Source organism: Thunnus albacares, chromosome 13, assembly GCF_914725855.1.
Source record: "Thunnus albacares chromosome 13, fThuAlb1.1, whole genome shotgun sequence".
NCBI classification, from domain to species: domain Eukaryota; kingdom Metazoa; phylum Chordata; class Actinopteri; order Scombriformes; family Scombridae; genus Thunnus; species Thunnus albacares.
Genome location: NC_058118.1, coordinates 32,272,135 through 32,298,061, shown reverse-complemented (window position 1 = coordinate 32,298,061; position 25,927 = coordinate 32,272,135). Strand labels below are relative to the sequence as shown.

Here is a 25,927-nt window from a genome sequence, read left to right as displayed (position 1 = left end):
AAGCTCAGAGGTGAGATGAGGATCTCTAACTGTCCATCACTGTTCTCCACTCACATCACTCCACCATCATTATTCACACTCAAAGCTCTGTGTGTGTTGTGTTGAAGAACAAAGAAGCAGCACAGACCAGACTCTGCTGGACCTGGACCTGGACCTGGACCTGGGCCTGGACCTGGACCTGAACCCAGCTGTGTGTCCATGAAGAGTGACTGGTCCATGGGGAAACCTGTAAATTTTAAACCTGGACAACCTGCTGATGGAAGGTCAGAATGTAAAGCTGCAAAGACTAAACAGACGTTACATTTTTATCCAACATGCACATTTATCAGAGCTGTTGTTGTTTCAGGATCCAGCAGCAGAGACCAGACTCTCCTGGACCTGAACCCAGCTGTCTGTCCTTTAAGAGCGACCGGTCGAAGGAGAATTTCATTAATTTTAAAGGAGGACGTCCATCTGCTGATCAGATGTAAGCTGTAACTGACAGTAAACGTCGGGTTATGCTAGAAAAGAACTGGTTTGTACGACGTGTTGTCCGACCACGTCAGTGAAAAGCCGGCCGTCATAGAGAGGGAGGAGACGTGATAATCATTTAAATATGGAGATAACAGATCACATGTTCAGACAGTCTCTCCTGGAAGACATTCATGGTGTTGCACTTGCTTGTTCATATGAAAAGTCACATGATATGATTTATTTATACATTACAGACATAAAAAACATGTTAAAGTGAAAACACTTATTTACAACATGGACCCAAATCCAAATCACCACAAATTAAATAAAATAATAAACGCCAACATCAAAACACAAAGTACAACAAAGACAATTTGATGGCTGAAGTAAAAATGGAATTGCAGATTTCATTATAAACCTGTGAACATGTTCCATAAATAAGTCCTGACCTGACTTCTATAAGCTCCTCTCATTTTTAACAGCTGGATGTGTAACAGGAGGCTGTTCCACAACACGGCAGCAGCTTAAAAAGAGGAACTTCTGGCTACATTATTCACTGGAGGGACTTTATATGAACACACACTGGCCCTGGTGTTATAGCCATGCTGAGTATGTTCCATTGTTATCTGTGAAGTATTGAGGAGCAAACCCATTGATAATGTTGAACATATGATGCAGCTTCTGTTGTTCTACTCTGAGCTGTACTGGCAGCAGTCCTACACTTCTGAATTCATCACCTACATGAGTTAAACAGGATACATTTAATAAATACTGAATAATATTATTTTGCATCACCTGCAGTTTGTTCCTAAATGTAGATGTCAAACCACTGAACCAATCAGAACAGGCAGAATCAAACTGACGCTGTACCAATGAGGACATGAGAAGTTTCTCAACAGAAAAGTCAAAAAGAGTCTTAGTCTGTGAAACAGGAACTGAAGTTTGCTGCCACTCTTAGATAATATTTGATCAACAACAGATTCACAGGACAGTGACTGGTCCAATATTATTCCTAAATATGAGACAAAATATTATAACATTTCAGTTCCATTACAAAAGATTTTCAGTGTATTTGTTCTTGACGTCTTTGTTCCAAACAGGATTGACTGGGTTTTACCCAAATGTATTGAAAGCTTGTTATCTATGAGCCACTCTCTCACACTTTCTGATTCATTACTAAGAGTTGTGAATTTCACTGACATCATTCCCAGATAGCAGTAATGCAGAATCATCAGCATACAGCAGCAGCTTGCATGTCACAGCAGCTGTTGTATCATTTATATACATAAGAAATAAAAGAGGCCCTAAAATAGAACCTTACAGCACCACACATGTAATATCCTGAGGTTCTGATAGAACCACTTCAACATCACAGACTTGAGTTCTTCCTGTAATGTAAGAAATAAACCATTTTACAGCAGTATGTCCAAACACCATGCACTGTAACTTTGACAACAGTACAGAATGATTCACTGTGTCAAAAGCTTTCTGCAAGTCAGCAAAAGTTCCTCCATCAAGGTTTTGTCTAATAAAATCAAACAAATGAATAAGACAGGTGTCAGTAGAGTCTGCTGCTGTAAAGCCAGACTGAAGCTCATACAACATATTGTATCTGACTAAATACTCCTCAACCTGCTCAAACACAAGACGTCCAAAAACCTCAGACATGACACCTGCCGACTTCCTCACTTTCTCACCTGAATGTCATTGTCATACTGGGAGCTGCCCAGTTCAACCAGTCTGATACAGGCAGACACTGAGCAGCTCCACTGGAGCAGCTGGAGGTTGTAGCTGCCTTGCTCCAGGGCACTTCAGCAGTGTACAGTGAGGGAGGGAGAGCTGTGTGGAGGGTTGTTCAGAGCTGTTGGGACTAAACCAAACTGACTGATGAAGCAAAACACTGAGCTGAAAGCTACAAACAGACTGAGCTGTTGATTCTCAGTGGGATCAGCAGGACTAGTAAAGCTTTACCACTACAGGGAGTCATCTGATTCTCTGTTCACATCCAAGTATCACTTGATGGACCTTTAGCTTGTGTTTGTCTCTGTGTGGACAGACATAATGTGAGCTCATTCTTCATGATTCCTCCACAGAGTGGACCAGGAGAGCTCAGAGGTTCCCAGTGGTCAGTCTGCCCAGCAGCATCAAACACACCTGGACTCCATATTTATGGTCTGTACATGTACAACAACTACTTTTACATCTATTCTGTTCACAATCATCTCCATGCTGCACTTTGTAGACCAGTGGATTGTCAGTCTGTCCAAAATGGATCTGATGTTTGCTTCATAATTTCAGTTTGATTGTGTCATTCATATAGTATTCTGTTCCAGCTGCTGGAGGAGAACATCTTCACCTTTGTGAAGAACGAGCTGAAGAAGATGCAGAAGGTTCTGAGTCCAGGTTACCAAGAATGCTTAGAGAGTCAGAGGGAGGATGAGGAGGTGTTGGACTGTGAGGAGGAAGAGCAGAGGAGGAGCAGCAGAGAGGCATTTCTGAAGATCACACTGCACTTCCTGAGGAGAATGAAGCAGGAGGAGCTGGCTGATCGTCTGCAGAGCAGTAAGAGGATTTCTATAAAGATTTAACAAGATGGATAAATGAGACATTTACTGATGTCTCAACAGATGGAGGAAAATATGTTTTATATACTCATTCTTTGAGGGAATTAAATGTTTAAATATTTGCTTCATTCATTGATCCTATTTCTTGTGTGTTCATTCAGGAACTCCTGCTCCAGTTGGTCAACGTGAATTAAAGTCTAACCTGCAGAAGAGGTTCCAGTGTGTGTTTGAGGGGATTGCTAAAGCAGGAAACCCAACCCTTCTGAATCAGATCTACACAGAGCTCTACATCACAGAAGGAGGGATTGCAGAGGTCAATGATGAACATGAGGTCAGACAGATTGAAACAGCATCCAGGAAAACAGACAGACCAGAAACAACCATCAGACAAGAAAACATCTTTAAAGCCTCACCTGGAAGAGATGAACCAATCAGAACAGTGATGACAAAGGGAGTGGCTGGCATTGGGAAAACAGTCTTAACACAGAAGTTCACTCTGGACTGGGCTGAAGACAAAGCCAACCAGGGCATACAGTTCACATTTCCGATCACTTTCAGAGAGCTGAATGTGCTGAAAGAGGAAAAGTACAGCTTGGTGGAACTTGTTCATCACTTCTTTACTGAAACCAAAGAAGCAGGAATCTGCAGGTTTGAAGAGTTCCAGGTTGTGTTCATCTTTGACGGTCTGGATGAGTGTCGACTTCCTCTGGACTTCCACAACACTAAGATCCTGACTGATGTTACAAAGTCCACCTCAGTGGATGTGCTGCTGACAAACCTCATCAGGGGGAAACTGCTTCCCTCTGCTCGCCTCTGGATAACCACAAGACCTGCAGCAGCCAATCAGATCCCTCCTTGGTGTGTTGACATGGTGACAGAGGTCAGAGGGTTCACTGATCCACAGAAGGAGGAGTACTTCAGGAAGAGATTCAGAGATGAGAAGCAGGCCAGCACCATCATCTCCCACATCAAAACATCACGAAGCCTCCACATCATGTGCCACATCCCAGTCTTCTGCTGGATCACTGCTACAGTTCTGGAGGATCTGTTGAAAAGCAGAGAGGGAGGAAAGCTGCCCAAGACCCTGACTGAGATGTACATCCACTTCCTGGTGGTTCAGTCCAAGCTGAAGAAGGTCAAGTATGATGGAGGAGCTGAGACAGATCCACACTGGAATAAAGAGAGCAGGAAGATGATTGAGTCTCTGGGAAAACTGGCTTTTGAGCAGCTGCAGAAAGGCAACCTGATCTTCTATGAATCAGACCTGACAGAGTGTGGCATCGATATCACAGCAGCGTCAGTGTACTCAGGAGTGTTCACACAGGTCTTTAAAGAGGAGAGAGGGCTGTACCAGGACAAGGTGTTCTGCTTCGTCCATCTGAGTGTTCAGGAGTTTCTGGCTGCTCTTCATGTCCATCTGACATTCATCATGTCTGGAGTCAATCTGCTGGCAGAAGAACAAACAACATCCCAGAAGTCTGAAACTAAACAAAAATATACAGAGCCACATTTCTACCAGAGTGCTGTGGATGAGACCTTAAAGAGTCCAAATGGGCACCTGGACTTGTTCCTCCGCTTTCTCCTGGGTCTTTCACTGCAGACCAATCAGACTCTCCTACGAGGTCTGCTGACACAGACAGAAAGTAGCTCACTGACCAGTCAGGAAACAGTCGAGTACATCAAGAAGAAGATCAGTGAGGATCTGTCTGCAGAGAGAAGCATCAATCTGTTCCACTGTCTGAATGAACTGAATGATTGTTCTCTAGTGGAGGAGATCCAACAGTCCCTGAGATCAGGACGTCTCTCCACAGATGAACTGTCTCCTGCTCAGTGGTCAGCTCTGGTCTTCATCTTACTGTCATCAGAAAAAGATCTGGATGTGTTTGACCTGAAGAAATACTCTGCTTCAGAGGAGGCTCTTCTGAGGCTGCTGCCAGTGGTCAAAGCCTCCAACAAAGCTCTGTAAGTGCACAGATAGTTATTTATTGATTGATTTATTGATTTATTGAAAAGATATTCAAAGAAATATATTCAAGATGGGAGAAAAATACGTTTTTAAGAATGTTTCCACATTTGTTCTCCAGACTAAGTGGTTGTAACCTCTCAGAGAGAAGCTGTGCAGCTCTGTCCTCAGTTCTCAGCTCCCAGTCCTCCAGCCTGAAAGGGCTAGACATGAGTAACAACAACCTGCAGAGTTCAGGAGTGAAGCTGCTGTCTGCTGGACTGGAGAGTCCACACTGTGCACTGGAAACTCTCAGGTCAGAATTCATCAACCTGCACAACTGATCACCATTTAAACTGTGATTTATATGACTTGATAAACACTTGGACATTTTCTCTACTCAAATTATTTTCAGACCAGTTGTGTGTTTAGACCCTGTGAATAACTTTCTACTAATATATTTCCATTTGTTTTGTTCTGTCTCCGCTGTTGGAACCTGAAATACCAGAGAGGAGTTTTAGATTCAAAAACTGAATGAAGAACTGTGTAATTGGCCCAAAGTAACACAAATACAGACAGTTATTCAGTGACCAGTGTTTTGGTAACAGTTATAGTTTCTTTTAATTTCAGAGCAATATCTGTGCTGGGATGATAGTGATTTTTAGTCACAATGGTGATATGACAGTGCACCCCAGCTGTTATGTGGTTAACTACCATTTAATTCTTCTTTTGTTTCAAACAACCTTTAAACTCTGGATGATTCCTGAAACTGTGTGAAGTATAGTCAGTGAGTATGAGTGAAGGAGTCAGAAATGTTTTCTTACTGTTCCACAACCTTCAGTCCTCATATGCCACATTAGTTGGGATTCCTGATCTGTATTCAACTGCCAGCATCTGAGATGGAGTCATTTACCTCTGTGACGTGTTGGAGGTTTGATCCTCTTACAAACTGTAGTCAGAGCTGTCACCTGCAGCTCTTCATCTTAGCAGCTCATTGTGGCTGCTTCTTCTTTCACTATTCTTTATTTAGACCTATTTTTAGCAGTGAAGAGTTAGCAGACGCTAACATCATGTTGACTAAGGTTACAAAAAGCTGGAACTGCCTCACTATGCAAACCTTACTGTGGTTGGCCATTTGAATTTAGAGGTAGTGAATGGAAGTATTAAGTTTAACTTTAAAGATTACAGAAATATATTGGTGATAATCGTAATAAACACACTACCTTCTAGTCCTGCAGTGATCTTAGATCATGTGACATGTATGTTGTTTTGTGTGTCTGCAGGCTGTCAGGATGTCTGATCACAGAGGAAGGCTGTGCTTTTCTGGCCTCAGCCCTGAGCTCCAACCCCTCCCATCTGAGAGAGATGGACATGAGTAACAACAACTTGCAAAGTTCAGGAGTGAAGCGGCTGTCTGTTGGACTGGAGAGTCCACACTGTGCACTGGAAACTCTCAGGTCAGAATTCATCAACCTGCTGAACTGATCACTATTTAAACTGTGATTTATATGAGTTGATAAACACCTGGACATTTTCTCTACTCAAATTATTTTCAGACCAGTTGTGTGTTTAGACCCTGTGAATAACTTTCTACTAATATATTTCCATTTGTTTTGTTCTGTCTCCGCTGTTGGAACCTGAAATACCAGAGAGGAGTTTTAGATTCAAAAACTGAATGAAGAACTGTGTAATTGGCCCAAAGTAACACACATGCAGACAGTTATTCAGTGACCAGTGTTTTGGTAACAGTTATAGTTTCTTTTAATTTCAGAGCAGCATCTGTGCTGGGATGATAGTGATTTTTAGTCACAATGGTGATATGACAGTGCACCCCAGCTGTTATGTGGTTAACCACCATCTAATTCTTCTTTTTTTTCAAACAACCTTAAAACTCATGATTACTGAAACTGTATGAAGTAGAGTCAGTGAGTGTGAGTGAAGGAGTCAGAAATGCTTCCTTGCTATTAGTTTTTATATTTATTTCCACAACCTTCAGGCCTTATATGCCACATTAGTTAGGATTCCTGTTCTGTATTCAACTGTGAGCATCTGAGACGGAGTCATTTACCTCTGTGACATGTTGGAGGTTTGAAGTTTTTACAAACTGTAGTCAGAGTTTGTCACCTGCAGCACTTCATCTTATCAGCTCATTGTGGCTGCTTCTTCTTTTACTATTCTTTATTTAGACCTATTTTTAGCAGTGAAGAGTTAGCAGATGCTAACATCATGTTGACTAAGGTTACAAAAAGCTGGAACTGCCTCACAATACAAACCTTACTGTGGTTGGCCATTTGAATTTAGAAGTAGTGAATGGAAGTATTAAGTTAAACTCTAATGATTACAGAAACATATTGGTGATGAAAGTAATAAACACACTACCTTCCAGTCCTGCAGTGATCTTAGATCATGTGACATATATGTTGTTTTGTGTGTCTGCAGGCTGTCAGGATGTCTGATCACAGAGGAAGGCTGTGCTTCTCTGGCCTCAGCTCTGAGCTCCAACCCCTCCCATTTGAGAGAGCTGGACTTGAGCTACAATCATCCAGGAGACTTGGGAGAGAAGCTGCTGTCTGCTGGACTGGAGGATCCACACTGGAGACTGGACACTCTCAGGTATGGATAGACAGGTGGACTCTCTCAGGTATGGACCAACTCAGTCTCACAGCAATTCGTGAAATAGTCATGTAATTTAATCTATCTATTCGTGTACATTGACACGATTTTTCCATTTATTTCGTGACAGTCAGCACAACTTTCAAACTAATGTATTTCAGGTGGAAGCAGGTTTTGTTCCTGCAGCAGGTTTTTTTCTGTCAGTTGGGACTTGGGAGCTCAAAGGCTGTATTGTTTGTTTCTCATTTGTTATTCATTTTTAAATTATAACCGCTACATCACTCAACATTTAATCAAAAGATTTTATCCTTGTTTTTATTTTTTTACTCTAATATTACCAGTCTGGTGGGACCGGGGTATTTTCCCCACTGACGATTTTAATATCTTTAACATTTCTCAACACTAAACAAGACGGTGTCCTTGATAACTCAACAATATGAAAGGTTATGACCATCCCTTTTAATTATTTCAGCTTTGATTCTGAGAAATCAAGTTTTCTTGTCAGTTTTGGACGATAGTGGAAGCAGTTACGTTAGCCTACCTATGATCCTCAGCGACCGTTACTATGGTGAAGACGCCAGCTAAAGCCGTGACATAAATTATATTCAGTATAACATTATACATTACTGAAGATTGGTGGTTACAATCAGGAACAACATACTGTACTGTACATTGAAATGTAAAGAATATAATGTGTGTATGTATAGTAAACTCTATCAGCCATAAACTGTGCAGAAAACAGAATTTGAAGCTTTGTGATTGGCTGATTTCATGAGGCAATGCAGTTTGGGACTCGTTGTTGACTAAAGCTTTATCATGTAGCTACACAGTCCTCTAGAGTTTTTATTTTAACGCAGTTGTTATTTGTTTGTACCGATGAACTGATCAGCCGGGAGAGTTTCAGGCCCATTAACTGTTGGAAATGTTTAAACAGGACGTCATGAAACAGTTCATCTAGGAAAATAAATGAGATTACTTTTTCTACTTTTTCTACTTTCACTGTTTTTGTGTGACGATTGTTTGAAATTGTGTGTTGAAATTCATACACATAGACACACACACACACACACATACATGAATATATATATATATATGTACACTATGTTGCCAAAAGAATTGGCTCACCTGCCTGGACTCGCATATGAACTTAAGTGACATCTCATTCTTAATCCATAGGGTTTAATACGACGTCGGTCCACCCTTTGCAGCTATAACAGCTTCAACTCTTCTGGGAAGGTTTTCCACAAGGTTTAGGAGTGTGTTTATGGGAATTTTTCACCATTCTTCCAGAAGCTCATTTGTGAGGTCACACACTGATGTTGGACGAGAAGGCCTGGCTCTCAGTCTCCGCTCTAATTCATCCCAAAGGTGTTCTATTGGGTTGAGGTCAGGACTCTGTGCAGGCCAGTCAAGTTCATCCACACCAAACTCAGTCATGTTGGAACAGGAAGGGGCCATCCCCAAACTGTTCCACAAAGTTGGGAGCATGGAATTGTCCAAAATCTCTTGGTATACTGAAGCACTCAGAGTTCCTTTCACTGAAACTAAGGGACCAAGCCCAGCTCCTCAAAAACAACCCCACACCATAATCCCCCCTCCACCAAACTTTACACTTGGCACAAATCTCTTGGTATGCTGATATCCTCCTCTGATAATATATATATATATATATATATATATATATATATATATATATATATATGCATATATATATATATAATCAGAAGAGGCTGGTCCATAGAGGCAGAGGAGGTTGCCCATCTTCTATTTTTGAGAGGCAACAGGGAGATCAAAATATAAAAAGAATACTTGGTTGAAATAAACCATTACCAAATTTCATTATCATTTAAAAAATAGTTATTCTCTCTTCGTTGGAAGAAATCCATTATTGAAATTCTGATTAAAATGCTTCAACAGTGACAGGAGGAGAAAGAGCAGTGTGTGTGAGGTGGTGGTGGGGAGCAGTGGGGGGGGGGGGGGGGGGGGGGGGGGGGGGGGGAGCAGAGGAGGACGGGCTCCTGCTGTCCTCCTCAGAGCGGATCTCTTACATCAATTTAAAGTACTTCATTTTTTTTCATGCTAATCTAAGATTGGCCAAGACATGTAAAATGATGTTCCAAGGGAGGAAGTCCTCCCTAACCAATCAACAACCAGAATACAATATTGACATCACTTTGGTCCAATGATAGTTTCCAGATTTCATCTTCAGTTCTCTATAACTGTAACATACATGAGTGTGACAAACTGATAAGAGAAGAAGAGCAGTAAGATATAGATAAATTGATAGAGTAGCATATTAGAAAATTAATTATAACTTGCAAATTACAAACTATATTTTTAAACACATCAGTAAAACATTACATCTCATTTAGGCCCTTTCAACAACCAGCGTCACCGTAGTCAGCGGGACTACGGTGACGTGCTGCTGCTCTGAAGTGAACTCCTCCCAACAACAATAGAAAGTTAACAACATCATTTAAATGAAACAACCAGGAGAGTTAGCTTGTTTGTCATTGTTGCTAATGATATCAGACTGGTTAACCAGCAGCCACAAAGTTCTGTTAACTAACAAACAAGATGACCAACAGCCACAAATGGACGTTATGACATGAATACTTCATCTCCATGATAGAAATGTTGGGCCGTGGCTACAAGTTTGGCTATCAGCAATAATTAATGATTATCAAAGATAATCGTTAATTATTAAAATCAATAAAATTATTAATAAGAATTAATAATAACGGGGCACCACCCTGGACTCAGGGAAAAAGATAGCCAATTCAGTCTCAAAGTGTACTAATCTATGAATTTTGGACTTTGATTAATAATTAATTTAATAACTATAAACAAAATCACCATATCAATAGCTAGTCAAGGTTGAAGGATTTGGAGTTCTTTACAGAGCAGAGGTTGGCAAAACTCATTCTTGTGCAACATTAAAACAGACAACAGGTATATCCAAAAGCATTTATTTAACAAAAGGGTAAAAGCAACACACAATACTAATCTAGCTAAGTGTACCTATATACAAGTGTGAATGTGTGAATGTGTGTGTGTGTGTGTGTGTGTGTGTGTGTGTGTGTGTAGGGAAGACAATAGCAAGATGGCTGCAGTCACCTGGTGACTGAGCACATGGCATGCCGACACGTTGGCTGATAAAGGGAACTACAGGGATAAAAGGCCAGACCATGTGGCGTCTTGAACCACATGTACTGCCTGAACCAGAGTTTGCCAAACTAGGTTTTAACCTCTTAACTGTGTGGTTCTCTATTCAAGGCCAAATGGTGTATGCTAAAGGTGCCAGGTTAAAACAAGGTTAGTTGCATGCAAGGCCTAGTTACTGGATGTAACATGTGTTCAGCATGCTAACATTAACCTAGCGGTGTGGCTATGCAGTAACTTGACTATAGGCAACAAGGACATCACAACAACAGTTCAATGTATAACCTTAACCAAATCAATACACGTACAGTACATTGTTTGAATTAAACATTCTTGCTTAGCCGTACTATGCTTCACTGTGTTGCTAGGCTATGCCCAGTTGTTACCAGTCCATGAAGGAAGAGATGCTTTGTGGCGTTCTGCTTTGTAGCTGGTGAATCCGTGGGTGAGTCAGGCTGAGGAGGCTTTGGCTCTGAAGCTGAAGATGCAGGCGTTGCTGGGCAGACAGCACTCCAGTTGTGCAGAGGGCTCAGGTCACTCCTTGGTGTAGAGTTAGCAGCAAGCTAACTCAATTTCGCGGCTCCTGTACTTGTTAAACTGGCCAGCAGACTTGTGTGTTAGCTGCTGGCACAAGGAAACTTAGTTTCTGAGTCTTAGGCAGGCTCTCGCGTCTTCTGCCGTAAAGAAGACTGTGTGTGTCTGCTGTGAGCAGGCCACACAAGAGAGCAGAGAGCTGCTCCAGCAGCTGCTGGAGGTGTGAAAGAGAGCAAGGAGCTGCTCCTGCTGCAGCTCGTGGAGAAAAGAGAGCAGATAAGAGGGGAATCTCTAGTTTTGATAACCTGGATCCATGGGTGGAGCTTCACACTTTGGGTGCGAACCCCCAGGTTTCTTGGAGTCTTGAAACATGTGGTAAACTGTGGTCCACATGTAGTCCCAACAGAAAGAAGAAGACATCAGATAACGTGAGTCAGATACAGCTTCTCTCTCTCTGTCTCTTTGGTCACTAATTTCATCTCTGATGGTTAAATGTCTCTGTGTGGCTGTTGTGTGAATTTATCTCCTTAACAAGAATGCAGCAGAGATCATATAATGTGCTGTAGGTAGTTTGCTTGTTGAAGTTACAGTGAGCTGTCTGGACTCACTCATTCATGTGGAATTGATCCAGTTTTTAATTGAGTGGTTGTTCAGTCACCTGTTGATGTTGTGTGATTAGTGAATGAGTGTGCAGGAGGTCTGGCTGCTTGTTGTGACAGTTTCTTCAGTTGGTTTTTAAGCTGAGTCGTATATTGAGTAATAAGCTTAAAGTAACTAGAATAACAAGTGTTAACATGTCAGCTTTGTAGACTATATTTTATATGTGATGCATATAGATCAGAGTGTGTAAGTCATGTATTTGATACATGCATTAATACTTTCTGATGTGAACCTACACTTTTAGTGTAGTGTAGTCTGTGAATGTTTTTAGTGTTCAGTCTTTCTAGTATTCAGCACTGATCTGTTCCTGTATCACATTATAAGCTTTGTGGTACTTTATATATTTCTGTATACTAAGAAAATACACAGGAAACATGTGTAAATCATGTGATATGTTGTCTGTTTCTGATGAGAACATAAATCTGTTGTCACAATAGAACAATACTATAGATTTGAATTTAACTTTGTTGGTAAAATGACACATTGTGAACCACTGCACGGCTAAAATGAGCTCTTCTTTGTTTAGAAACAATATGTATATGCTAAATGTCTTTAAAGAAGCAGCCTTTTCACCACTCAGGGGTTTTTGTTTTTGAAAGCAAATTGTTTTATTGGCATATAAAACTGTCCCCCACCGCTCTGATTTCATCAGCTGGGGAACAATGATATAGTTTGATGTGGTTTGTTGTGAGATTCCATGTTGGTTTTTCTCCTGTCCTCCCCAATATTTTGAGTCACCAGCCGCCACTGATATAACTATATATATATTATATATGTTCAGACGCGGCGCTAGAGTAAATCAATAGGACGGGCATTTGATTTTCATGAGGGGGCACAATGCATTGTATATTTGTTTAACCTGTTATCAAACAAGTTGAACACAGCTTTGGACGGAGGATACACAGACCCCTGGTCCTTGTGAAAGAAAACTGAATAGTAGGTTATCATTTTATAAATCTTTTGTTTATATGTTGCAAATGTTTTTAAACTAAGGGGTCAGTGGTTGTTGTCAACTGAATGTGATGTAATGTCATTGTCATTTTGGTATACATGCTGGTGAAGAAATCCTGCTCCTAGTCTAGTTGAACTCTTGAACTTGTTTCTATCTGAGGGCTGCTTGCTGACCTCTGGGGTTAGCTAGAGATATCTTTGTCTTAAGCCTGCTGTTTTAGAGACTGTGTGGATCATGAGGTATCTAGACAAGCTAAAGTTGAAGAATGTCCATGTTTGAAGTTATTGATTGACCATGAGGTCTCTGTTAGATCGTATGACCATACTTGTTTGTAAGAAGGTGTAACAGTTTGTGGAAGTGTCTATTAGGGACCAGACTGTTTTAGCTTTCATTCTGGAGAGGTATAAAGCTGTCTGGTTTGGGTTAACAATCTTTAGAGAAAGGGCTGGCTGAACAACATGCTTTCTCTCCAAAAATACAAGATGATTGTATTTTTCTTTGTGTTTGGACATTTGTATAATTGTTACTGATGGTGTGATGGATTGTACAGCGTCTACAACTGCATCAACAAGTAACAATGTTTAATGCTTTCTTTATGTCTCTGTGTGGTTCTTGAGCAACGATAAAACATTTCCACAACATCCTCCCGCCAGTTAAAAAGGAAGAAATTTAGTCTTTGCAAACAGAAATGATGTCTGTGTTAATTTGCATATAGAGCGAGGAAGTGAGATCCGAATAACAAGTGGTCACTCAAGACGCATGTTAATACCAGGCATAAACAGACGTACTTGGAGCTGTCCACTTGTGATCAGATCACCTGAGACGGATGTTAATACCAGGTGTAAACAGACGTACTTGGAGCTGTCCACTTGTGATCGGATCACCTGAGACGGATGTTAATACCAGGTGTAAACAGGGACTAAGATGCAAGGAAAAGAAGCAAGTGAGGGAAACGTGGATGCAATTTAAGAGACTTGAGATGCAACCAAGGAAACAAAGCGAGGAGAGAGGAAACGAGAACATTTGTTTTTAGAGACATGAGACGTCCTTTCCTCTGAAGTGTCACATGAAGCGACGTCCGTTTCTGATGACGGCGGCAGCTGATCACAGCTGATCAGCTGTCAGTCAGTTTTAACAGCTGTAGAAACTTCTGATTAATACTAATAAATGTTCACAATTATCACTGCAGCAGCTGTTTCCTCTCTGCAGCTGTTACCTGTTTAACAAACATAAATAACAACCTGCATTCTGCATTTATACTGTGTCCTGCTCAGAGGCACAGGAACCATTTCTACTCACAGAATGCATTTATATTATTTATTGATTATTTGCATCTGTATTGTTTGATATTCTGATAGTGAATTCATTATTTAATAACCCAGAATATGATCAGAGTGTCTTTTGAACACTGGAAAATATGTATTTGGCTAAATGTTTCAGGGAAAATGGAAATGATGTAACTCATATCAAACCCGACGCTCAGGAATTTTCAGCCTCACATGTGACTGAATGTAAATGAGGATAAATGATGTAAAATATAAATGTGTTGAACTGTTATTATGGATGAAATTAAAGTCAGGGAGAGTCTGTCTGTCAGCAAGAAACAGTTTAATGGAGGAAATAACATCATGAAAAGACAAATCTTTCTAATAAGAGACTTGAGATGTATGTGGGTGCTTTTCATTAAGCTAACTCTATGCTTCCTCGCGTCCTCTCTCCTCCGTGACCCGGAAATCGATCTCTCTCCGCCATCATGGAGGATCTTCCGATCCCTTAAATGCACCTGGAGGAGACGAGGAGCGAGGAGAGAGGAGGCTCCTGGAGGAGCTTAGAGCCAGGAAACACAGGTGTATCCTAGTGGAAGTGTTTTAACGGACGGCAACACCCCTTTGATCCAAAGTGTGTATTGATTGGTCAGCTGATCTGACGGGACAGTAAACAGACGGCTGTTGTTGTAATACAGCAGATCAGGAAACTACCTGTGGAGAAGGAATGAAAGCACAACAGCAGCTGATCATAGCCTATTTATTTATAAAATAAAGATGACTGAATCATGAATCAATCATTAAAACTTTCTACTATTTCTCTTCATGAGGCAAAAGGCTTCTCCTTTCTTCTTCTGTGTTTCAGAGCGTCTCAGCTCCTTCAGGAAAACATGACGTCACACAGCTGCGTCTCCTATAAAACCATCCTGAGCCTGAAAAGCACGTCAGACTTTCACAAACTAAATAAGCAACATTTTATTTCAACATATTCTGCAGGCTGCAGCTGTTTCTATTGTTCCTTTATGTGGGTTCTGTTCTTTCAGTAATTAACAGGTTTAAATTGTCTGTTTGTGCCTCATTCTGTGACAGACAGACGCTGCTATAGATCTATAATCAAATGATTAAACACTGGAGCAGTTATCAGCTGTTTTCCTTCCAGCTATCAATATGTAGAAATGATTAAGTAACAGTGTAAAGTCTTCATTCATTGTACATGAATTTTAAATGCAAACTTTAGAGTTTAAACTGTTACTTAGTCATTTCTATTGCTGACTTATTCATATTTGACATTTAGGGTGAAGTGCGTCATGACAACTTGTCTCCTCAAAATGATGCTGGAGTGAGCGACGACGTCCCGTTTGATAAATTAAATTCCTCCGTCCTCACGTCTCTCTCTCATCCTCGCTGGGAGAAGAGACGCGAGTGAGAGAAACCAGGAGACACGTTAGCGTAATGAAAAGCATCCAAGTATCCCAGAATGCATTTCACACCAACCGGCAGCGATGGCGGAGACTTTGAGTCAGGCTAAAAGCTGTTGTAACTTGAATTGTAGGATTATTAATATGTGACTTTATTAATTTTTAATGTTTTCAGGAGAGAAAGTAACATGTAGATTCCAACATGTGGCCAGTTTATCCCAGTAACTCCAGTCTGTAAACCTGCTGGGATGTGTTGGGAGATGTTTGGACCAGCCGCTCATCTCAGCTGCTAGCAGCCCGACTCCTGAGATGATCGGCCGGTCAACATGTGGTCATCCCGGGGAGAACATGATCCATGAACTGATCTGCAGCTCTTTGCTGATTCACCGCTGGCTCTAATGTCTCCGCAGCATTTAGATATATGATATAATTCCTTCTGGAAGATAAATGTTGGTCTCACAGATGAAATCTAACAATTGTAGCTGCAACATTAGTTTGTCTGAATGTAAAGTGAAGCTTCATGTTTTTACTGGACAGAACAGCAGCGCTGCCTCTGGAGCTCCACATGTACACATATCACCACATTTACACACATATACATGGATTCAAATGAACAGATTCATTTCATTTATTTTATTAAGCTACATAACAGTTTAGATTTTTATTATAGCTACATTACAGACTGAATAACATCATTTACTGCATCTCTCTGTCAGTCAGGTTTTTGTTTTGTGAGATAAAAAGTGTTAGTGGAGCTTTGAGTTGAGATTATTTTGTCACAGTACAGTCAGGTAGGTGTGTTGAAGCTGAGCTGCTGCTGTTCCAGCTGCAGAATGATCTACTGCGTCCTCTCGTCCTCACAAGTTTGTACTACTGAGTCCAACTTGCCAAGTCTGAACTAGCAAGTACACAAGTCCCAACTTGGTGTATTTGGTATTGAGAATATATCAAGTACGTCATATATAAGATATATGCACATATTTTTTCCAGCTGGCTGAGGAGACTATTATGCATGCAAGCATAGATTGTACTAAATATGATCAATAAAGACAATATATGAAGGAAGAACTCAGGAAGACTGGACTTCAGGAGCTCAGTGTTCAAACTTTAATGAACCTGCCAAGTGGGTGCAGCAGTAGTTTTCTTTGAGTTTATTAGACAGACAGGATTAATGTGTAGGATTTAATCTCTGGTCCACACCCCGGAGCAGAAGGTGGCGGTAATGCACCTAATACACTGGTTGACAACCGCCGTTATAAACCAGAAAGAAGAAGATTTTTTTCCAAACAGAGTGATACCTCCTGTCAGCCGAGGGGTTTCCTATCTGTGCAGCCGAACATAGCAGCTCCTGCGCGGACTGTTTCACCCTGACGGTCCCGGTGTTTCCTCCGCAGGCTGCACTTCACTCAGCTGCCCGACAGACCCGCTGCTTCTTCCCGCTTTAACCTGAATAACAAACCGGGGCTCGGTGCTCCGGTTGGATCCACATGGAGAGCCGAGGCTAACGTTAGCTGAGAGGCTAGCGGAGCGTTAGCCGCAGCATGTTAGGAAGCACAGCTAGCTAGCACAGCCAGCTAGCACAGCCAGCTAGCACAGCCAGCTAGCACAGCCAGCTAGCCTCAGAGAAACAGAGAAACAGAGAGAGTAGTTGGCAGTTACACGTTTCTTTTGGCATTAAGTGCATTTAGAGGCTAAATGATTTAGCAGCAAGATGGACGGTGGATAAAGAGGAAGGGTGGAGCAGAGAGAGAGAAAGAAAGGTAATTAAACGTGCTAGCTAGCTAACGTAGCTAATGTTACTGATGCGTCATCATCGTCTCGTCAATGCTAAAGCTAATTAGTATATGTAGTCTAGTTAATGTGGTCAATATTATTATAAAATTCATGTGTTTTGGTGAAAGTTTCAGTGAGTGAGTTCATACTTTGAGCTGATAATTTAAAATGATTGAGACAACACAACGTCTTCTGTCACTATTCAGGCTGCTGTCATTTGTTGGAACTTAAAGATGTGTGTTATTTAATGTTTGTGTTGGTTAAAGGACTATTTGAACCTTTGATGGGTAACTGTTAGTGTATATCAGTAAACCGAGGAGGGTGTTGTGCTCTTGCTTGTTTCTTGTTGAAGGTGTAGAGTGCAGCGTTGGTGCCACAGTAGTAGTAGTGTCGTCTCCCTCCTTAATGATATGTACCTTTGGTTTTATTTCAGCTTCATAACACTACATTGTACTAAGCAGCTGTTGGCTCATTAGTTTGTTATTCACATGCACTAAAATTCAGCAGAATGCAGGAAATCAAGTCTTTGTAAGTAAAGTTTTCCTAGTGGGGACCCCCAGACCCCCCGCTGATAAACTGGTCTGACTGGAGCTATATTTCCCAGCCTGAATGATTTTCCCAGTCCGGCCCTGCTGTATAATGTTATACTGAATATAGTTTATGTCACAGCTTTAGCGTCTTCACCATAGTAACGGTGGCTGAGGATCATGGGTAGGCTAATGTAGCCGCTTCCGCTATCGTCCAAAACTGACAAGAAAACTTGGTCACAACCTTTCATATTGTTGAGTTATCAAGGACGCCTTCATGTTTTATGTTGAGAAATGTTAAAGATATTAAAATCAACAGTGAGGAAAATACTCATACGCAGCACGTCCTCTCCGGTCCCACCAGACTGCTAATATTAGAATAAAAACATGAAAACAAGGATCAAATCTCTTGATGAAATGTTGAGTGATGTAGCGGTTATAGTTTAAAAATGAAGAACAAATGAGAAAAAACAATCCAGCCTCTGAGCTCCCGAGTCCCAACTGACAGAAAAAAACCTGCTGCAGGAACAAAACCTGCTTCTACCTGAAATACATTAGTTTGAAAATCCTGCTGACTGTCACCAAAAAAAAGGAAAAATGGTGTCAATGAACACGAAGAGATTAAATTTAGTGAATATTTCACTGATTACTGTGAGACTGAGACAGACAGGTGGACACTCTCAGATACAGACAGACAGGTGGACACTCTCAGGTGAGGACAGACAGGTGGACGCTCTCAGGTGAGGACAGACAGGTGGACGCTCTCAGATACAGACAGACAGGTGGACGCTCTCAGGTGAGGACAGACAGGTGGACGCTCTCAGGTGAGGACAGACAGGTGGACACTCTCAGGTGAGGACAGACAGGTGGACACTCTCAGATACAGACAGACAGGTGGACGCTCTCAGGTACAGACAGACAGGTGGACACTCTCAGGTGAGGACAGACAGGTGGACACTCTCAAGTACAGACAGACAGGTGGACACTCAGGTGAGGACAGACAGGTGGACGCTCTCAGGTGAGGACAGACAGGTGGACGCTCTCAGGTGAGGACAGACAGGTGGACACTCTCAAGTACAGACCGACAGGTGGACACTCTCAGGTGAGGACAGACAGGTGGACACACTCAGGTGAGGACAGACAGGTGGACACTCTCAGGTAAGGACAGACAGGTGGACACTCTCAGGTGAGGACAGACAGGTGGACACTCAGGTGAGGACAGACAGGTGGACTCTCTCAGGTGAGGACAGACAGGTGGACACTCTCAGGTGAGGACAGACAGGTGGACTCTCTCAGGTACAGACAGATGGACGCTCTCAGGTGAGGACAGACAGGTGGACGCTCTTAGGTAAGGACAGACAGGTGGACACTCTCAGGTGAAGACAGACAGGTGGACACTCTCAGGTGAGGACAGACAGGTGGACACTCAGGTGAGGACAGACAGGTGGACACTCTCAGGTGAGGACAGACAGGTGGACAGTAAATCAGCTCAAACTCTTGAGACTGCAGCTGATTGTCAGCTGTAACCATCATGCAGGAATGTTCCACCTGTGTGAGAGGAAATAACTTGTCAGTCGTCCAAAGATTGTTGAGGAAAGACAAACAGAAACAGGCGGTTTATCATTTTCATGTTAGTGTGAATCAGTTTAAACAGTCCTGTCATCTGTTCACAATACAAACTGCTGAGTCTGACAAGAAAACGTCTCATTGTTGACATGATTTGACTTTGAGACGCCTGTTTCTGATTGGCTGAATGTAGCTGCTGTCGATAGTCGTCGTGCGACGTGATGTGATGGACGGTTGTGTTGCCTAGCAACAGCAAAGCAGCTCAGTGTGATGAGGATCAGAGCTGCTTTTTCTAGAGTGATGTCATGTCCATGTTTGCATGCTGAAAGAGAACGTGCTGCTCTGACCCCCCCCCTCCTTTCAGGCTGCAGCCTGCTGGAGTCCGATGGTTGACACCAGGTCTGAGGAAGTGTAAGTGTGTTTTTCATTTCATTCATCAAAACAAAGCTCATTCACATCCTACTGAGGATGAAGATGATGTCATCATCAAACAGATGATAGATCAATAACTGCAGCTGTATTGTGTCTCGTTCTCTCCATCAGATTTCTGTCGACTCACACTGGATCCAAACACAGTAAACAGAAACCTCAAACTGTCTGACAACAACAGGAAGGTGACACATGTGAAGGAGGATCAGTCATATCCTGATCATCCAGACAGATTTGATGACTGTCAGCTGCTGTGTAGAAATGATCTGACTGGTCGCTGTTACTGGGAGGTCGAGTGGAGAGGAGACGTTTATATATCAGTGAGTTACAGAGGAATCAGCAGGAAAGGAAACAGTGTTGACTGTTTGTTTGGATTTAATGATCAGTCCTGGAGTCTGTTCTGCTCTGATGATGTTGGTTACTCTGTCTGTCACAATAACAGATCAACATCCATCTCCTCCTCCTCCTCCTCCTCCTCCTCTGTCTCTAACAGAGTAGCAGTGTATGTGGACTGTCCTGCTGGCACTCTGTCCTTCTACAGAGTCTCCTCTGACACACTGATCCACCTCCACACCTTCAACACCACATTCACTCAGCCTCTGTGTGCTGGGTTTGGGTTCTGGTTTGTTTCCTCAGTGTCTCTGTGTGGTCTGTAGGAGGAAGAGTCTCCTCCTGTTAGAGAAACTTTCTCACTGCTGACCAGATAGTTCAGTCTGTACAGGATCACACACAGCTGATGGTATTTAGTACCAACATGATCTCTCACTGCTTGTAAATGTAAACATGGTTTCCACATGATTGACAGTTTGTTTGTAAAATGAATCAAATGATAAACTGAGTCCAGTTGTTGTTGTTTTCTGTTGTTAGTGTATTAGAAAGGCTTGAACTGTAATGGGATAATGGGAATGGGATCTTCACAATGTTTAGTTGTAGTTCTTCTAGTAGTTTCATAGTAACTGTGTTACCTGATTCCTTCACTTATTTAGAGATCACATGACAAATGATGGTCAGAACAACAGGCCTCCTATTGGCTGGTTAAATGAACACCTCTAATGGTGAAGGCTGAGGCTCAGCAGCTGGAGTGTGGCTGCTTTTATGCTGCGTTCATATCATATTGGAATGATGCTAATTATGAGATTCTGACTTGTAAATAGAATTCAGGTCAACATTCAAGTGGTAATTATGAAGTGGAAAAGCTGAAAGCTCTGATATTTACTGGATATGCTGGATTATTGTCAATAACAGTATTTTTGAGCCTCATTCCACCAACTTTGTAATCATGCAGCCGTCTTGATTTGTTGTGTGACATGAACGCTGGCGAGTTGTAAACATGGGAAACATGTGCGGAGGATCTTTAAAGTTCAGACAGTCTGTGACGACACAACTGACATCAGTTAAAGTCTGTTTTGATTTTTTACATCCACTGTCAAACTTTTTTGGCTTTTTTTGGTCAGAGCGACTCAAAAACGATGAGTTCTGATGGTGTTTATTGATCAGATTGATGGATTGGATTCATGTTCTACAGACACACTGTGAGATACATAATCAAAGTCTAAAAATACATCAAAGGAACTTTACAACATATCTGATATACTGTGTAAACTTTGTAAATGTGCATCACATAAGACAGATGTGGTGCAGTCAAACTGCTGATGTGAGAGTGGAAGAACAAACTGGTTTTAATGGTTTTAATGGTGACACGCTGTAAAGAGAGTTTGATTTCTGATGGTGAATGAAAAGACACACATACACACACACACACATCCATACATGCCTACACTACTGATTACTGACTTCCACATTTTTCCATTTCATTTGTTATTTTTGTGAATAAATATACAGAGCTGCCTGAAAGTTTGTGAACGCTTTAGAATTTTCTGTATTTCTGCATAAATATGACCTAAAACATGATCAGATATTTACACAAGTCCTAAAACTAGATAAAGTGAACCCAATTAAACACATGAGAAAAAAAATCTTTTCATCTTTTTCTTTCAATGTCACATATTTTTGTGTAGCAAAAGTATGTGAACCTCAAGGATTATCATTTCATTTGAAGGGGAAATTAGAGTCGGGTGTTTCAATCAATGGGATGACAATCCAGTGTGAGTCTGGGAGGCCCTGCCTTATTTAAAGAAGAGAAATCTGGGTCTTCACTGTCAAACTCTGAGCTTCACAACACAGGTTTGTGGAAGTGTGTCATGGTTCAAACAAAGGAGATTTCTGAGGACCTTAGAAGAAGAGTTGTTGATGCTCATCAGGCTGGAAAGGGTTACAAAACCATTTCTAAAGAGTTTGGACTCCACCAGCCGACTGTCAGGCAGATCATGTATAAATTGAAGACATCCAACAGCACTGTTACCCTCCCCAGGAGTGGTAAACCAACAAAGATCACACCAAGAGCAGGCGTGTAATAGTCCAGGAGGCCATAAGGGACCCCAGGGTAACATCTAGGAAACTAAAGGTCTCTCTTGCAGCGGCTACAGTCGATGTTAATGAGTCCACCATCAGGAGAACATTGAACATCAATGGTGTTCATGGAGTCGCAAGGAGAAACCCACTACTCTCCAAACAGAACATTGCTGCCGTCTGCGGTTCACTCAAGACCACATGGAGCCAGAAGGTGATTGGAACAATGTTCTGTGGATGGATGAGACCAAAATCAAACTTTTCAGCTTGAATGAGAAGCGTTATGTTTGGTGATGAGCAAACACTGCATTCCAGCATAAGAACCTTAACCCATCTGTGAAACATGGTGGTGGTAGTATCATGGTTTGGGCTGCTTTGCTGCCTCTGAACCAGGACAGCTTGCAATCATTGATGGAGCTGTGAGTTCTGAGTCGTACCAGCAAATTCTGCAGGAAAATGTCAAGATATCCGCCTGTGAACTGAAACTCAACAGAAAGTGAGTCATGCAGTAAGACAACAACCCTAAACACACAAGTTGTTCTACCAAAGAATAGTTAAAGCGGAAGAAAGATAATGTTTTGGAACAGCTGAGTCAAAGTCCTTACCTTAATCCTAAAGAACTGCTGTGGAAGGACCTGAAGCAGGCAGTTCATGGTGAGAAGCCCACCAACATCCCTGAGTTGAGACTGTTCTGTGAGGAGGAACGAGCTAAAATTCCTCCAAGCTGATGTGCAGAGCTGATAAACAGTTACTGGAAACGTTTGGTTGAAGTTATTGCTGCAAAAGGGGGTCACACCAGTTACTGAAAGCAAGGGTTCACATACTTTTGCCTCCCACACATATGTTAGATTGGATAATTTTCCTCAATAAATAAATGAAAAAGATGAAAAAAATGGGTTTTCCTATTTGTTTAATTGGGTTCACTTTATCTAGTTTTAGGACTTGTGTAAATATCTGATCATGTTTTAGGTCATATTTATGCAGAAATACAGAAAATTCTAAAGCGTTCACAAACTTTCAAGCAGCTCTGTACTCGGCCTAACTGGTAAAACTCGTCTGGTCTCCATGTTTGTCGCAGCCTGTGACACTAAACTTGTTTGTCAGAAGGTGTAACAGTTTGTGGAAGTGTCCATTTAGGGACCAGACTGTTTTTAGCTTTGCTTCTGGAGAGGTATAAAGCTGTCTAGTTTAGGTTCACAATCTTTAGGGAAAGGGCCGGCTGAACAACATGCTTTCTCTCCAAAAATACAAGATGATTGTATTTTTGTTTGTGTTTGAACATTTGTATAATTGTTACTGATGGTGTGATGGATTGTACAGCGTCTACAACTGCTTCAACTAGTGACAATGTTTAATGCTTTCTTTATGTCTCTGTGCCTCTTTCCAATGAGGAAAATTTCCACCATCTGATGAGGATTTATACAGTCTGTCAATGTTTGACTTTAGCTGTTCCAGGTTCTTTATTCCAAAGGTCAGCCCTGTGCTGGGATCATATTTCTTTACAGTCACTTCTGGTTAAAGATGAATTCAGAGTTGAGACTGTTTGTGAAGCAACTGACATTTGAAATCTTCCTGCTGTGAGTTACATGTTTGTTCTTCCTACGTTTGGTTTCCTGGTTGAAGCTGCTGATTAATTTCACCTTCACTCATCAGCTTGATGAAAATGATTTTCAGCATCTAAAGGTAACGTAAGCAACAGGTTTCATCATGTTTGTGTCAGCGGGGGTTAAAATGATGTGACACCAGTAGAGATGGTGCTAGTAGTGATTTATTATGTTGCTTTGTTGAATACTGGTGGAAGGTTTGAAACCTCGTTAATCCTCTTTGACTCTAATTAGCTTTGCTAACAAGATGCTGTTTAGACAACAGAAACATCAGAGGAAACTCTGGAAAAGCTTCATTAGTCAAAATTCAGCCTGTTGACACACTAAGTGACCAGAAAAATAGAAACACCTGAATAATACAATGAAATACAACAGTGATGCAATAAGTGTTAAGTTTTGTTGAGGTTCATTGGTTCTGTGGTTGTTGTTTTGGACTTAATTACTTTGAAAGATGTTTCTGATATTTAGTCGAGCTCATTTTCATATATAGAGGAGAGAAACTTATTACAAACACCTGGACAATATAAGACAATCCAGTACAGTTGTTAAACAGGCCAGCAGCACTTGGACTATTCCACCCCCCCCCCTCTCAGAGTGGTATGTTCCATCTCTGCAGCTCATGAACATGTTCAGGACAGTTTTTATTTTCAAGGATTTAAGACAATTAAGGTCAAAATTGTGTGTTACTGTCTTTGGTTTGGACTGTTGTGTGCGTCCATCACATTGTGAATAATCTGAGTCAAATATTAATGTAGTTACACGTATATTCATCCTTTCCTACAATAAATATTTTATTAATTCTATTTATTATTTGTAATCAATTATAGTTATATTATAATTGTTTTGTTGGCTGCTACTGCTGGTCGTGCTAATTAGGATCAATCAGATCAAATGAGTGTCTGCAGTGTCAGCAGCTTCCTGTGCTGAGCCTTTACTAAATATTACTGCATTCATCCTGCATTTTTCCATCATTTCTCAGTGGAAATCTTGTTGTATTGTTGAGTTTACATTTAATCAAGAATCAGACTAGTAGTTTCCACCAGTTAATGTGAATATCTGTTAATCATTAACCTGATATAATGAGCAGGTTTAACGGTCGTGTAAGGACACGCAGACACACCTGTATTATACAACCTGTTGACTCACCTTTAACATTATAAAGTTTTATCAACTGGAACTTTTGGACTATTTATGATCTGATCAGTCACGTCAGAGGTGGTCTGTGGTTTCCAGGAAGCCAAGTGTGTGAGAGAAGCTGCTGTTCTCTTTCTTTTAACTGTTCTTCTGTCCTCACTAAGTGTTAAGTTACACAACACACTTCCGGTAAAGGCTGAAGACAGCAGTTTGCCTTTGGAGCTTTAATGGAGGAAAAATGTGAAATCAATATTAAACAAATCCAATAATATTATAAATCAGAAAAAGATGAGATACAATAAACAAGAGTGATAACAAAGGTGTTTGTCAGTAGTTAATATAGAAGACAGATACCACAAGATTAAAATTAAAAAGAGCAAAATACATAACAGTTAACCCAACAGTAAAAAATGACTCAGAGGGTTTAATTAGCAGCTCATTAGCCTCAGACAGCTCGTATGCTGCTAGCTTGGAAAGCATCTATGATGTAAAGAGAATCTACAGATGATGCAGCAACAAGAACATTTAGAGGGAGAATAAAAGATGCCTGTCAGTGTTTGCTCTGCTCAGTTTGAATGAAATGCTGGATGTTAGCATGTCAGTTAAACTAGCTGCTACAGAACTGTGTCAGTGTGGGTCGCTGCTAACACACAACACCCAACTGAGACCATGTGCTGGCTGAAGAATAGTGACATCACAAACCCAACAAATGACCTTCAATCAGCTTGTTTCAACAACTGTTGTATTTGACTGCAGTTGAGTTTCCTCCATCACTGCGTGTATTTCACAGCATCAGAGACAATAATGCAGGTCTTAATGAATGTTACCCCTGTGCCACACATTGTTCCACGTCTGCACTATTTTAACACTAATTCCAACAGTCGACCTTTCATTGTCTGTTGTTACTCTGAAAAATTACCTG

General features: G+C 41.2%; 2 protein-coding genes across 2 annotated transcripts in view; both read left to right on the top strand.

Moving 5' to 3' along the window:
- LOC122995113 (NLR family CARD domain-containing protein 3-like) overlaps positions 1 to 25,927 on the top strand; it is a 381,835-nt gene that overhangs the window by 66,577 nt on the left and 289,331 nt on the right. The window lies entirely within an intron of this gene.
- On the top strand, positions 161 to 21,065 carry LOC122995115 (NLR family CARD domain-containing protein 3-like). Its single transcript, XM_044370134.1, has 9 exons — positions 161 to 263; positions 347 to 466; positions 2,547 to 2,625; positions 2,787 to 3,015; positions 3,179 to 4,979; positions 5,102 to 5,275; positions 6,243 to 6,416; positions 19,794 to 19,840; positions 19,973 to 21,065. Exons 1-9 carry the CDS (start codon positions 199 to 201, stop codon positions 20,512 to 20,514), a joined length of 3,231 nt encoding a protein of 1,076 aa, XP_044226069.1. The 5' UTR covers positions 161 to 198; the 3' UTR covers positions 20,515 to 21,065.

What these genes read in the sequence shown, in the direction of transcription:
- LOC122995115 (XM_044370134.1), top strand. Translation starts at nt 199, where the DNA reads ATGAAGAGTGACTGGTCCATGGGGAAACCTGTAAATTTTAAACCTGGA. An exon ending in CGTCCATCTGCTGATCAGAT is followed by an intron (nt 467 to 2,546) that starts GTAAGCTGTAAC and finishes ATTCCTCCACAG; the next exon opens with AGTGGACCAGGAGAGCTCAG. An exon ending in GGCTGATCGTCTGCAGAGCA is followed by an intron (nt 3,016 to 3,178) that starts GTAAGAGGATTT and finishes GTGTTCATTCAG; the next exon opens with GAACTCCTGCTCCAGTTGGT.